Source organism: Aotus nancymaae, unplaced genomic scaffold (genome assembly GCF_030222135.1).
Source record: "Aotus nancymaae isolate 86718 unplaced genomic scaffold, 86718_ANA_hifiasm-v0.15.2.pri h1tg000040l, whole genome shotgun sequence".
Classification (NCBI taxonomy): Eukaryota; Metazoa; Chordata; class Mammalia; order Primates; family Aotidae; genus Aotus; species Aotus nancymaae.
In genome coordinates this window covers 102,271,826-102,285,353 of record NW_026988454.1, presented here as the reverse complement: position 1 = coordinate 102,285,353, position 13,528 = coordinate 102,271,826, and the positions used below count along the sequence as shown (strand labels likewise).

The following is a 13,528-nucleotide window of genomic DNA, read 5'->3' as shown; positions in this document are numbered from 1 at the left end:
GGACTGGTCAGCAGGACCACACTTATATCTTGTTTAAAATGTGTCCTTTCCTTTGGGAAGCCAAGGCGGGCAGATCACTCGAGGTCAGGAGTTCAAAACCAGCCTGGTCAACATGGTGAAATCCCATCTCTACTAAAAATACAAACAAATTAGCCAGGTGTAGTGGCAGGCACCTGTAATCCCAGCTACTTGGGAGGCTGAGGCAGGAGAATCACTTGAACCCGGGAGGGTGAGGTTGCAGTGAGCCAAGATCACACCACTACACTGCAACCTAGGCAACAGAGCAAGACTCCGTCTCAAATAAATAAATAAAGTAAAATAAAATGCATCCTTTCTCTTAACAGCAAAAGCCTTCTCTACTTTTTCATCCTTGAAATATGTTCTTTTCATAGTAGGATAGGATGGCACCTTGTCTGAGACGCTAAGACCCTCAGGCCACTTGAGAATTTGAGAGCTTTTAGAACTTGATGAGCATAGCTGACTGGATACTTCATGTCAGCACTGCCTGTGGTAATTACAGGATCTATGGATCACAAGGCTCATAACTTGTATCACAAGTTCTACAAGAAAATTGGCTAACTCAGATTTGGCTCTGTTAATCATTTGCTGAGTTTATATCTTGTCCCACCAAATGTATTTTTTGAAATGTCATTACAGTAAAAAGTTTCACCATTCCAATTATCTATGTTTAACAACTTTTGGAGTAAGAGTTGCTGATTGAATATGTGCTTTTAAACTACACTATTATATATGTTGGCCAAGCTTTTTATATTAACCCTACCCATGAAGTATCACCAATATTTTCTCCCAGTGTGAAACTGGTATTTGTCAAAAGCTGTTTGCCATATAAAAGTTTTAAATTGTTATATATGATGAAATCTGTCCTTTATTTTTTTTTTTGACTTTTCCCCAGCCTGCTTAGCTTTGCCCCTATCGCCCCACGATTTTTTTTAAAGCTTTTTATATTTTCTTAGAATTTAAGATTTTAAAGTCTTTAGTTTTTAAAATCATTTATTTGTGAAGGGACAGATTTCTCAAATGTGCTAGTTTTCCTTGATTTAAATGGATTCAAATGTTTTCCTACGTGAGCCATTTTCTTCAAAACGAAGATGAATTGTTTTTGTTCCTTTGAAAGTCTGGCCCAGGATTTTTGTTTGTTTTTGTTTTTGAAAGTTCTTACTTCACTTTCAGAGTTTATAGGAAAGTTGAATAACTATGCAACCAGAGTCTCTAAGTAGAAGTTCTAACAAATCCTAAGAGGCTGCAGGGTACTGAGAGAGGACAAAATTTGATCCCTAAAGCCCTCTCCAATCTCACACTCAATGAAAATAGCAAACAAAAGGCTTCAGTGCTAGTAGAAAACTGAGTTCTTCAAAAGCAGGTAAAGGTCCTGTTTACTCCTTCCCGGGAGCTGAGAAAGGGTTTTCAGATTATAAGTAACAGAGTTGCCCTTGTATGGCACAGAACTGGGATAAGACTTTACTTCTTAGGGGCTTAAATAATGAAGTCAGTGACACAGGACTGAAAACGAACATAAAGAACAGCTTTAGCTTTGACGCAAAGAATTGCATCAGTGCTTGACAAAACCGAAGATTCTTAATTTTTAAAAACGCTTCCTTTAAGCACTTCCTAACCTTTCATTATCTGAGACAACATATCAAGTGAGCAGCAGTACAAAGGATGCATGTGATTTCGAAATGCCACAATTGAGCCAACTGCAGTTGCACGCGTATGTAGTATGGAGGCGGGATCAAAAAAAAAAGAATATAGGGAGCATAGGGTTTCATCTGCATAAAAAGATACTCTCCCCATCTTCTATAGCATTAAGTTTTGCGAAGGTAAGTTTCTCCCCGCTTGAAAGCGCCCCCAGGGACAAGAATTCATCTTGATCAAGCCTAAGGCCGTGGCAGGCAAGGTGTTGAGTCACCGGGTACAGCGGTCATGCGACATAAATATTATTTGATGACGAAGGTACTCCAGGCTCAGGTTCCAAGGTAAACCACTGGCAAAGATGACCGTGGTTAAGGCATTAGAAAGCAGGGTCGACATTGAGACGCAGTTCCAGCCCTACAGGGACTGCATTTTACGATTGAGGCAAACTTCCAGTCTCCTCAGGTGACATGCGTGTACTCCTGGATGGTTTTAATTAGGCGAAACGCAGTTTGCAGCGTGATTCCCTTCAGTCGATAGAGCTGAATCTCTCTGGCTCCCACCCCTTCTTAACCTCAGGCTTCCTGCATCCCGGAGTCCCCCTGGCAGCCCCTTCCCTCCCCCGCCCGGGGATGCTCCGGCTCGGCGCTTAGCCATTCATCAACCGGTTCACACCGGTGGCGGCCGCCGCGGAGTGACGTCCGCGGGGGGCGGGCCTCCGCCCCCGCCTGTCGGCGCCTGGCCCGCAGTTCCAGGCCGCGATTGGTGGCTGCAGGGGTGCACGTCGCGCTGGCTATAAAGGGGAGGGCTTGTGACGCAAGGGCGCCTCGGCGCGTGTATTGGCTCCTTCGGCTGCGGGCCGGCTAGGCTACGCGCTCTGCTCGGAGCCGCTCACTGCATGGTAGAGTCTGGTGCCCCCGCCGCCGCCTGCATCGCCGCCGCCGCCGCTCCGCCACGACCACCGCCGCCTCCTGCCCTGCAGCCGCCGCCACTGCCTGTGTCGCCGCCGCCTCGGGACCGGCTGTATGATTAGGCCACAATCTTCAATGAGTAAACATATTCCTGTGAGTAGCCGTCGCACCGCCGCCTCTAAGGCTGGGAATCCACGACCGGCCTCCCCATGCCGGCTGTCGCCTTTGTTCGGAGCCCGGCGACCGCTCCAGGTTGCCCCGGGTTGCGGTTCCGGTGGGTCCCGCTGGGAGCGGGCGGGTTACGGCCCTGTGGCCGGCCGATTGCGGCGGGCTGTGCAGAGGCAGACGCCTGGCCCCTCAGGGCTACTGCGTGGCCGTTGGCCGCCGGAGGCACCGGCTTTTCAGTCCCTCACGAGCCCAGGGCAACGGGGGCGGCGCGGTCCGTCCTGTGCGGCTGCTGGGGGCAGTTTCGGCTTCCACAGCGGGCCGGGTGGGTGGCACAAAAGCCGCTTTGTGACCGCCGTCTCCGCCCTTGGCCCTTTGGTCTGGCGCGCCCCGTCCGGGCACGGCAGGCTCCGCGGCGTCCCGGGGCCTCTTTGTTCGGCCGGAGGAGAGTGGCTGCACTGGGAGCGGGAGACGTGGCCCGGGGTGGGGCGAGGGCTGCGCGTGTCACTGCGGAGCCGGATACGGGGAGGGCGCGGCGGTGGCGGGTTCGCCTCCAGATCCAGGCAGGCGTGGGGTAGACGGGACAGCCCGGCACTGGTGGTAACGATCTGGGCCCCGAGCTTCTCGGAGTTCCCGGGTGAGCGCGGAACGGCCGCTGAGTGCAGCCGCACTCCTGTGCTCGACGGCCGGGACCGAGCCACAGACAAAATGGCCTCGGCGCCCGCGCCTGACTGAAGGCGCGGCGCGAACCCGTGATTGCGGCGCGGAGAGGGGGCGCAGCGGGCGGGCTCGAGAGCACACGGCCGTGTGCACAGGGCGGCGACCCTCGGGGGCATTCCACGAGCTGCACTCCTGCCCGGGCCAAAGAGGGGTTCTGCTAAGTGAGAACTCCGGCTCTCCGCCCCGCCCTCCTCCCAGGCTCCACCTGGTAATTCGAGCTGTTCCGGATTTATCGCCCCACCTCGGGCTCGGGATAATGGGAACATGTCGAGTCTTGTCCTTTCTCTGGGCCAGTCATCGAGAAATGGCCTAGGTCGTAGCGTCTTGGAAACTGCCAGGGCTACTGTTAGTTACACTGAAGCATAGGACTTCCCGTCCGGGCAGTAGCATACGTTTTCCCTGCCAATTTTGGAAGGGCCCTGGATGGCGCCTTTTAATCGAGGAGTGTTTAAAACTGTTCCTGAACTCTGGTGTAATATGTTGTTGCCTCCTGTTGGGTTGTGGCAGCAGCAGCCAACCAGAGCCAGAATTCTGAGGGTTTTTTTTTTTTAATCTTCTTTCCGCGGAATTATCCACCACTCCACGAGTATTAAGTTGTTGTTTACACTATGATTGGAACCGTTGGCCTGCTAGACATCCAGATTCTGAGGCAGTGCTTCCTGTTTCTCAGTTAGTTGAAAACTAGAAAATTAGATCATTCCCAAGAGTGAGCAATATTTTACACATGCTTTGTTAAGTGCCTTGCCTAAGACCTAAGTAGATGTGGAACAGACTGTCCAATGAATTATTTGACAAAGGACTTACACACATTAGTTGGCTTGACGCTGCAGTATGGTAGTGACTTAAGCTTCTGCACAGAAATTGCTCTTTCCTTCTCTTCCCCCTTGTGTATGATTGTGATTATAATGCAACTGATATGTGGGAGGAAAAAAAATCCCCATCATGGATAGTTTTTCCTGTGGGTAGGAGATTGGGAATGGAGGAGTGTCTTGGGCATAACAGAAAGCTATCAGTGGTCACCACTGCTTTATTTAACAGATGAGTCCCCCCAGCCACTGGGTGGCTCCACTCAGTAAAAAATAACCTGTTCAGAAAAGGAATTAATATAGTGCTTTATTTGCTTCCTGATGAAAGTGTTTACTTACATGAAGGGATATGGCCAGACTAGGTTGTAGCCAACAGGAGTTTTAGCTATTAAATATGGAATTAATGGTGTGAAATACTGTCTCAAATCAGCTTTTAATTGAAAAACGGTAGTACCTGGAAATTAGAACACTGTGATGAGTCATTTAAAAAGCTTTTAAAGATCATTTTATGTCATTTTATGTCAGAATACACTTTTTATTATATTCTACGGAGTTAGTATTTAGAATTTGGGGTGAAAGTATAATGAAAGATTACTACAATCTCTATTCACTGTAACTGCGATGTCTTTAATAGTAATTTAGACACGATTTTTTTAAGCCAGCTGACCAACTAGGTGAAGTAATCTGTGAGGGCTTGTTTCAACAAACTTGTGATAATGAAAGTCACCTTCCTTATGGGACCTTTTGATAAATGACTGCTAATGCTAGTTCCTGTGTTTTGCCAGAAAAGTAGACTGGGTTTTTGACGAGGTTTTCTGGAATCTCAGATCACCATAAGAATTATTTTTCAAAATTTGGCAAAGTTCTAGAAACTATAACTAGCATGGGACTATTTAAAGGTATAAAATGAAAATGGGAGCAGATTGTTGGATTTTAATTTTAAGCTTTCAAATGCTTAAATTTAAGCATGGAAACTAATGGAACCTTTTGTTAAAACATTTTGTTTGTTAATGAGAGTACACATGAAGTGCTTGAGGCAGTGGCTGAGACTTAGTGCTCTTGTTAACCTGTTATTAATACTTTCCTTAGTCCCCTCTTTACTCCCAAGTACACAAGGTACCTTATAAACTATTTTAGAGAAGACTAATTATTAACATCAATGTCTTCCATGTACATATTTGAAAGTATCATTTTATGTTTGTTATTGGCATACAAATGGTTTAGCTCTTAAGAGAGAACTTAGAGAAAATATAAATACATATTTATTTATATTTATTGGTGGCAGCAGTTACTTTGCTTTTGAGACCTACCACTTCCACCTTCAACCTCCCTTTCTCCCCGCTTCTCTGAGTTGGATTTCAGTTTTGAGTTGTATATGTGAAATTTTTGTTTTAAAATATAAAAGAATATTATTAAAATTATGAACATTTTCTTTATTGTTATGGGAGTTCGTTCTTTTAAATGCATAAGTGTACATTCTTATGATATTTCATATAACAAGTTGATTTTCAGACTCATTTTCCTCATCTTCAATTAAATGGGAATGATAACAGATTGTTAAGGATAAAGTGAGATTCTAAATATAGAAGCACTTAAATCAGTCTAAGAAAAGGATATAAAAGCAAAAAATTGAAAAGGAACTTAGATGTGTCAGTTTATGAGTTAAGTAAATCATGCAAGACTAATAACTTCAGAGTTATCTGTGAAGTTTGTATCAATGTGTATGTGTTATGTATGAATTTCACCAAAATGTAACAATGGTGTTTTTTTTTGTTTTGTTTTGTTTTGTTTTAAGAATCTTGATAATAGATCATTGATGATTTAATCTGTATTCACCCCTTGAGTTTTGCAATTCAAGTAAAAGTTGATAAAGTGGCCCTGGCCCTGCTTTATTAGAAAGATAGTTGTGCACTTAAATAGTGTAAAAGCATAATATATTTCTTTTGAATTGGAAAATAACTTCTCTTCTTTTTTTTCCCCTCTCTTTTTCTTTTAAATAGCAATTCTGTGGTGTTCTTGGTCACACATTTATGGAGTTTCTGAAGGGCAGTGGAGATTACTGCCAGGCACAGCACGACCTCTATGCAGACAAGTGAACTGTAGAAATTGATTGCTACTCCACCAAGAAGCCCCCATAAGAGTGGTTATCCTGGACACAGAAGTGTTTAATTGAAATCCACAGAGCATTTTACAAGAGTTCTGACCTGGATGGGGTAAACCTCAGTGCACTTCTTTTCTGTTGCCTCAGTATTACTGGATTGAAGAATTGCTGCTTCTTGTTAGGAGGTTCATTTCATTTATCATTACTTAACAACTTCATACTCAAAGCACTGAGAATTTCAAGTGGAGTATATTGAAGTAGACTTCAGTTTCTTTGCATCATTTCCGTATTCAGTTTTTTAAATTATTTCATAACCCTATTGAGTGTTTTTTAACTAAATTAACATGGCTCGAATGAACCGCCCAGCCCCCGTGGAAGTCACATACAAGAACATGAGATTTCTTATTACACACAATCCAACCAATGCGACCTTAAACAAATTTATAGAGGTAAGATTTGATACATTTGAATATCTTATGCTGATTGCAATATAATAGCTTATAGCTAACAAAATAAATACTACTTTGGAAAATATGAAATGGTGTAGCTACAATTACAGTTCCCAGAAATAAATACCAGTATCTTCTGTAGGTTATAGGTATATTTATACATTTTGAGAAGGGCATGTGCTTGAGTTGATAGTTCATACATCTGAACTATGTTGCTTAAATTGATATGTGGACAGCAAAACAGTAGAGCTCTCACTTAGCTTGTAAGAAATTTACATGGGAAAGGCTGCCATTTATGAATTTTTTTAAATATATCTGCTTAACCTGATGACAAAAGCTATAAACCAAAGTTGGTTTTTCTTGGACTCCATTTGATGCTTAGAATCCAATTTTCAATTACTAATTCTGTTCCCTCCTAATGGTAGCTATGAAGCCGAAACTCTACCTACCTCTTTTTACTAGGAGAAAGGAATAGAATGCTGAATAATATATCCAGATATGTACATGTTTTATTTTATAAATATCGACAGTTGTTAAGAAACAGCAAAAACAGCAAATAGGCCTCTCAGAACATGGGGAAATACTTTGCCAGACTGGAGTGCAGTGGTGTTAGCTCACTGCAACCTCTGCCTCCTAGATTCAAGTGATTCTCCAGCCTCAGCCTCCCGAGTAGCTGGGACTACAGGCTTACCACAGTGTCTGGGTAGTTTTTGTATTTTTAGTAGAGACAGGGTTTCACTATGTTTGCCAGGCTGGTCTCAAACTCCTGACCTCAAGTGATCTGTCAGCCTCAGCCTTCCAAAGTGCTGGGATTACAGACATAAGCCACCCCACCAAGCCCAGGCTGGGAAATACTATAATGGTGCTTTTATTTTTGATTACCACATATATATATTATAAATGTCAGGAGAGTTATAATTAGTAATAATTAGTAGTTTTAAAAATAGTAATTAGCAGTAATGTGTTTTGAAGCTTGTAGTTTTAAATGGAATGTGGGCTTTTTTACCGTATTTTCAGGATTCTATAATTTTTTTTTTTTTTTAATTAAAGAAATGGGGGTTTCTCCATGTTGGTCCGGCTGGTCTTGAACCGCTGACCTCAGGTGATCCGCCTGCCTCGTCCTCCCAAAGTGCTGGGATTACAGGTGTGAGCCACCTCACCGGGCAGGATTCTAGAATCTTTGACTACACTTTTAAGGCCTCATTTTATGTACTTCAAATGGGTAAAAGTTTAAGGAATGAGTATAATTGAGTCAGATCAGATTACTTGATTAGTTTATAAATGATTCCTTTAGTTATATTTACCTTTCTCTGCGTTGCTGCTAGCCCCTTTTGGTTAATGTTTCATCCCAGTCTGTCCAGTGTTACCATGACTATAAAGAACTAGTATTGTCATTTAAAACAAAATTTGCTTCTGTGCCCTCTTTAATGATTTTCTGTTCACCACCATACTTAATGATCAGAATAGAACATGTGTAATAGTGACGTGGTTATAAAGGCTTCATTAAGATTTTTTTAATATATGTTTTATCCAGGAACTTAAGAAGTATGGAGTTACCACAATAGTGAGAGTATGTGAAGCAACTTATGACACTACTCTTGTGGAGAAAGAAGGTATCCGTGTTCTCGTAAGTATTTAACAGTTCCTATGTGTTTATGGTGCTGTGTTACAAAAGTTTATTCAAATAGTAAATTCAAATAAATATTTAAGTCATAAATAGACTTCAAAAAGCTAAAAAATTTTAATTATTATGCAATGTCTTAATTTTTAGATAAAGATGAAAAGCTAAGCAAGGATTTGAAGTTGTGAAACATTTTTGTAAAGATTGAGCATTTAGTCACATTTTGTGGACAAAGGTTTAATAAGATGTGATTAAACATTAAAATGAGAATGCTTTTGAAAACATTTTGATGTTAGAAATTTAGAATTATTACTACAGTATTTATATTAATGATCTAAAATGTTTATTCTTTTGACTTAGGATTGGCCTTTTGATGATGGGGCACCACCGTCCAACCAGATTGTTGATGACTGGTTAAGTCTTGTAAAAATTAAGTTTCGTGAAGAACCTGGTTGTTGTATTGCTGTTCATTGCGTTGCAGGCCTTGGGAGGTAAATGAATTTATCAGTTTGATTCTAAGTAAAAATGTGGGTTGATATAAAAAATACTGAAACTTGAAAAAATCTTCTAATTTTTTACTATAAAGTCAGCATTTGTTATGAGTATTAATTACTTAAATAGGAAGGGTGGTAGATAATGATACTTCTGGGTTGGGGAATGTTTGGAGATAAAAGTTTACCAGGATTCAGTTTTGAAAAAACTATTTATCAAAATTCTTATCTGAACAGAGCTCCAGTACTTGTTGCCCTAGCATTAATTGAAGGTGGAATGAAGTATGAAGATGCAGTACAATTCATAAGACAGTAAGTAATGGATTCTCTTTTCATTTGCACTCTTTCATTTCCTTGTTGAATGTCGGTGAGTTTAAGTAAGAGCCTAATAGTCCATCTAATCATTATGGTTATTTTTTGAGATAGGATTAAAACCAGGAAATCAAGATCTTACATTTTTTTTTGCATTTCATGCAGATGTGCATATTACTAAGATTCTAATCCAGCAAGATTCTTTGAATTACTGTTTTGCTTTAAATACTTTATTGAATAAGTTGCTTATTAGTTTGCATTTTTACAGTAAAATGCACAGGTCTCCAAAGGAGACCAGTTGACAATAACAGCAAAATTAACCATCTAATACAGTGCATAGAATATTTTGAGTGCTCTAGAAAATACCTTTGTGACTTTTGTAGTCATCTTCCCTGCCAGCAGAGGCAACTTCTGACTTCACTATATATTAGTTTTGTCTTATCTTGGACTTAAGTATAAATGGATTTGTGGCTATTGTAACCAGTACTCAAAAGAAGATATATAGAAAATTAACTTTGTATGATTTTTCCATTTGCACTGATGTGCCTGTTCATATTCCTTTCTGCATCAGGTCGCAGCCTAATTAATCAAAAGATAAATTGCCACAAGAGAGGTGATAGTTGTCCATAGACACTAAATATTACTGTAGGGGGCTTTTGTTGTAATACTTTCAATTTTTTTTTCCTCCCAGAAAGCGACGTGGAGCTTTTAACAGCAAGCAACTTTTGTATTTGGAGAAGTATCGTCCTAAAATGCGGCTGCGCTTCAAAGATTCCAACGGTCATAGAAACAACTGTTGCATTCAGTAAAACTGGGGTGCCTAATGCTATTGAAAGTGGAATCTGAGATACAACCTAATTTGTTATACATATTAGCCAACATGTTGGCTTAGTGAGTAAGTCTAATGAAGCTTCCACAGGAGTATTGAAAGGCATTTTTACCAGGCCACAAGCTAGACAGATTTGGCAACCTCTGTGTTTGGGTTACAGTCAACCTATTTGGACACTTGGCAAAAGATTCTTGTTGTCAGCATATAAAACGTGTCTGTCATTCGTACCAATTGACCATTCCCAAAATCATGTAGTATTGAGTTATGACTTGTTTCAATCTATTCCCATGCCAGAATCTTATCAATACATATGTAGGAAGATTTAGGTGCCAAAATACCCAGCACAATATTATATATTTTAGTACCATACAGAACTAAATCCCAGGAACTATGAACACTCTAGACCTTAAGTGGTTTATTCCTGCAATCATTTCAGACATTGAAAGTAGGGCCTACATGGTTATTTGCCTGCTTGCTTTATGTTTACATCTCCCACATTCATACCAGTATACATCAGGTTTGTTTAACCATTGATTTTTTTTTTTAACCAAGTCTTACAGTGATTATTTAATGTGTTTCTATAAATCTCACTTTGTGCTGTTATAAAAAACCTCCATTTTGAAAATCTACATTGTACAGAAGCACATGTCTTTAATGTCTTCAGACAAAAAAGCCTTACAGTTAATTTAATGTTTGCACTCTGAGGTGCAACTTAACAGGGAGGGCCTGAGAAAGAATGGGAGGGGGCTGTTAATTATTTTTAGCAAAATGTTGCCTTTGTCTTGTGCAGAACATGTAGAATATGCTCTTTAATTTAGTAAAATATTTTTTTAAAAGGTAGAGATGCTTTGTTATTGTAATCATAAACTTCCTGAAATTCTTGTAATTTTTTTTCCATACTTATCAGAAGTTGTTTACCAACTTATTTTTGTTTGAAAGTGTGATTCTTTTTTTTTCCTTCCAAGCCTCTCTTGCAAAAAAAGAAGTGGGTCTCTGCTAATGAATTGAGCAGACATCTAATATTTTATATGCCTTTTGAGCTGTGTAAGTTAATATTTGGATACTTGATAATTTGTTTTATTATGTAATTGATAAAATGGTGATGTGTATTAATGTTAGTTCAACCATGTATTTATACTGTCTGGGGATGTGTGGTTATAGTTCTGTGGGAGAAATAATTTGTCAGTGTTCACCAGCTTGTAAAAACTTAGTGCGAGAGCTTAAACATCTAAATAAATAATGAAATGCATTTATCATCATTGAGATTGTTTTGCTTAAAATTAACTTGTTTTGTAGAAAACAAAATGAATTGCACTTCACTTAATGCCATTTGATGTAAAGTGTGTCCTCATCTTTTTACAAATGAAGGATTATAAATGAAGTCAGCATTTTAGTAAGCTTTTAGACAAAATTTGTTAGGGTCATTCATGAAAACGGTTTAATACTAAAAGCACTTTCGATTACATTTTAAAGGTCTAGATAATTTTGAACCAGTTTATTGTGTACTGAGGAGAAATCTTGTATAGTAGGGGACAGCCTAGATTTCTAAAGCTCAGTACCACTAATTAATGGTTTTGTGCAACTTCTGAGCCTCAGTTTTCTCCTTTGCAAATTAATAATTACATTATCTATTTTGAAATTAGTTTAAACATTAGTATTTGGCACATTGAAGGCTTAATGTTAAGTTTCCTTTAGTGATCTAAAATAATTCCTTTGATAGTTCATGTTAATCTAAAAGTGGTAGATGTCTTTGTCTAATTTTTTTTCAATAGCAGTGACAAATGTAAAGGATTCAAAGTTCAAGTAAAAAGTGGTACTCCACCTTGTGTTTCTAATGCCATCTCTTCATACCATTTAAACGCCTAATATATTCTATTCCTGAAATTTAGAGAGGGCAAAGGGAAGAACAGGGCCCTCTGGAGGCCCATGGTTATTTAAATCTTGGATTATTTGTGATAATAATCACAAATTTTTGGCTATTGGTTAACCTGAGCTGTTTTTTTTAAGGAAATACAGCCTAGTCTTGATAAGAACATAATTTTATATAACCAATTACTAAATGTTAAACTATTACCACACAACCCATAAAACAGCATTTGTGTTTATTGAGAGAGAGGATGTACCATCATGATTAATGAAAAATACCTTTTGAGTTTGAAAAATTAATTTGCAATGTTGGATTGTATATATGGTGCTAAAAATAAATTTACTTTATAAACCTTATCTGTACAATATACAATGTGATGAAATTTGCTTTTTATCCAAATATTTTGTATCTTGTAAATATGGCTAATTATAGGAATGCCTATAACATATCTTAGATTCCTTATATCTAATAAGAATTCAGAGTTATGAGTTGAAGTCTTGAATGCAAGAAATTATCTGATGGTGTCTAAAATTTGGTTAGTTGGGTTTGGATACCCTTAATGGGATGATGTAAATAGATACTAGTTGCCTCGGCTTGTCTATTGAAACCATAATGTTGCTGATGTAAGTAATGCAGTTACTGAATCATAAGAAAATGCTGTCTCTTTTCAGTTGAAGGAAAACTCTAGAAATAGGTGCAGTTGGTCATTCTGCAGTGCACTGCAACCATTGTTTCCCCTAGTGCCCTCCTTTCCCTAGGGCATTGCTCTCCTATTCCCATGCCTTAACACAGCTTTATACCTAGAAGCAGCTAGCCTAGGCATGCAGTCACATTTAATCACATCCCCCTTCTGGAGTGCTTCAAAATGTTGTGGTCCCTCAACTTGGCTAAAAAATCTCAATCTCTAGAAATCTATCTTTTATCATCTGGTCAATATTTACTGTTTGCTGAGCATTTAAGAGTATGGCAAAGAACATGAAAGATGGTGTCACCAGATTTTGGTCACCAATGAGTACCCCACCCCTTGCCATGATTAAGAGAGAATGTTTTCTATTAGAGTTTCAGGAAATATAATTTGAGAATACTTCAAAGGGAAGTGGAAGTATAAATGATATTTTTCTTTTACATGTAAACAATGAAGTTATTTCAGAGTAACTTTTAAACAAAATACATGAAGTAGTGTCTGCCTTACATGTTTATATTCTACATTCTTGCTTCCTTAAATTAATATGTGTGTATATATGTGCCTCACACCTGAATTGAAAATTAAAGACTGGTTTAAAAGTGACACTTAATGTTTCTCTGTTACATTTGGGGTAACCAGCCTATGTAGTTGAAAGGAAAGTAGGGGAAAATTTATATTTGCCTTCAATGAATTAAACCAGTTACATATGTTAAGGTATGAATGAAAGGACTGATGGTGATTTTATAATTATATATATTGCCAGAGAAGCCAGTTAATGTACTTTCTGCAAAGTAGCAATAAATTGATAGCTACCATTTATTAATGATTTTATTGTCAGGTAATTTTTATAATTTGATTCCCTTCCAACAGTCTTGTCCCAATTTTATAGTAAGGGATTTGAGCCTCCAGATAGGAGACTAG

At 39.3% G+C, this 13,528-nt stretch overlaps 2 protein-coding genes across 3 annotated transcripts; both read left to right on the top strand.

Moving 5' to 3' along the window:
* Nucleotides 1-2,635: 2,635 nt before the first annotated feature.
* LOC135268357 (uncharacterized) lies at nucleotides 2,636-6,348 on the top strand. The gene is made up of 2 exons (XM_064360935.1): nucleotides 2,636-2,714; nucleotides 6,253-6,348. The coding sequence occupies exons 1-2, from the start codon at nucleotides 2,676-2,678 to the stop codon at nucleotides 6,346-6,348; spliced, it is 135 nt and encodes a 44-aa protein (XP_064217005.1). The 5' UTR covers nucleotides 2,636-2,675.
* On the top strand, nucleotides 6,253-13,210 carry PTP4A1 (protein tyrosine phosphatase 4A1). Of its 2 annotated transcripts, none has more exons than XM_012460900.2 (5): nucleotides 6,253-6,802; nucleotides 8,337-8,429; nucleotides 8,784-8,914; nucleotides 9,152-9,226; nucleotides 9,918-13,210. In XM_012460900.2, the coding sequence occupies exons 1-5, from the start codon at nucleotides 6,698-6,700 to the stop codon at nucleotides 10,033-10,035; spliced, it is 522 nt and encodes a 173-aa protein (XP_012316323.1). In that variant the 5' UTR covers nucleotides 6,253-6,697; the 3' UTR covers nucleotides 10,036-13,210. The 2 variants fall into 2 exon arrangements, with proteins under 2 accessions (XP_012316323.1, XP_064217003.1); XM_064360933.1 differs by having other exon boundaries at nucleotides 6,367-6,802; nucleotides 9,922-11,314.
* The last annotated feature ends 318 nt before the right edge of the window (nucleotides 13,211-13,528 follow it).

Excerpts from the sequence above, each read along its gene's own strand:
- LOC135268357 (XM_064360935.1), top strand. The coding sequence starts at position 2,676 with ATGATTAGGCCACAATCTTCAATGAGTAAACATATTCCT. Across the intron at positions 2,715-6,252 it reads CAATGAGTAAACATATTCCT|CAATTCTGTGGTGTTCTTGG; the intron begins GTGAGTAGCCGT and ends TCTTTTAAATAG.
- PTP4A1 (XM_064360933.1), top strand. The coding sequence starts at position 6,698 with ATGGCTCGAATGAACCGCCCAGCCCCCGTGGAAGTCACATACAAGAAC. Across the intron at positions 6,803-8,336 it reads CCTTAAACAAATTTATAGAG|GAACTTAAGAAGTATGGAGT; the intron begins GTAAGATTTGAT and ends TGTTTTATCCAG. Across the intron at positions 8,430-8,783 it reads AAGAAGGTATCCGTGTTCTC|GATTGGCCTTTTGATGATGG; the intron begins GTAAGTATTTAA and ends CTTTTGACTTAG.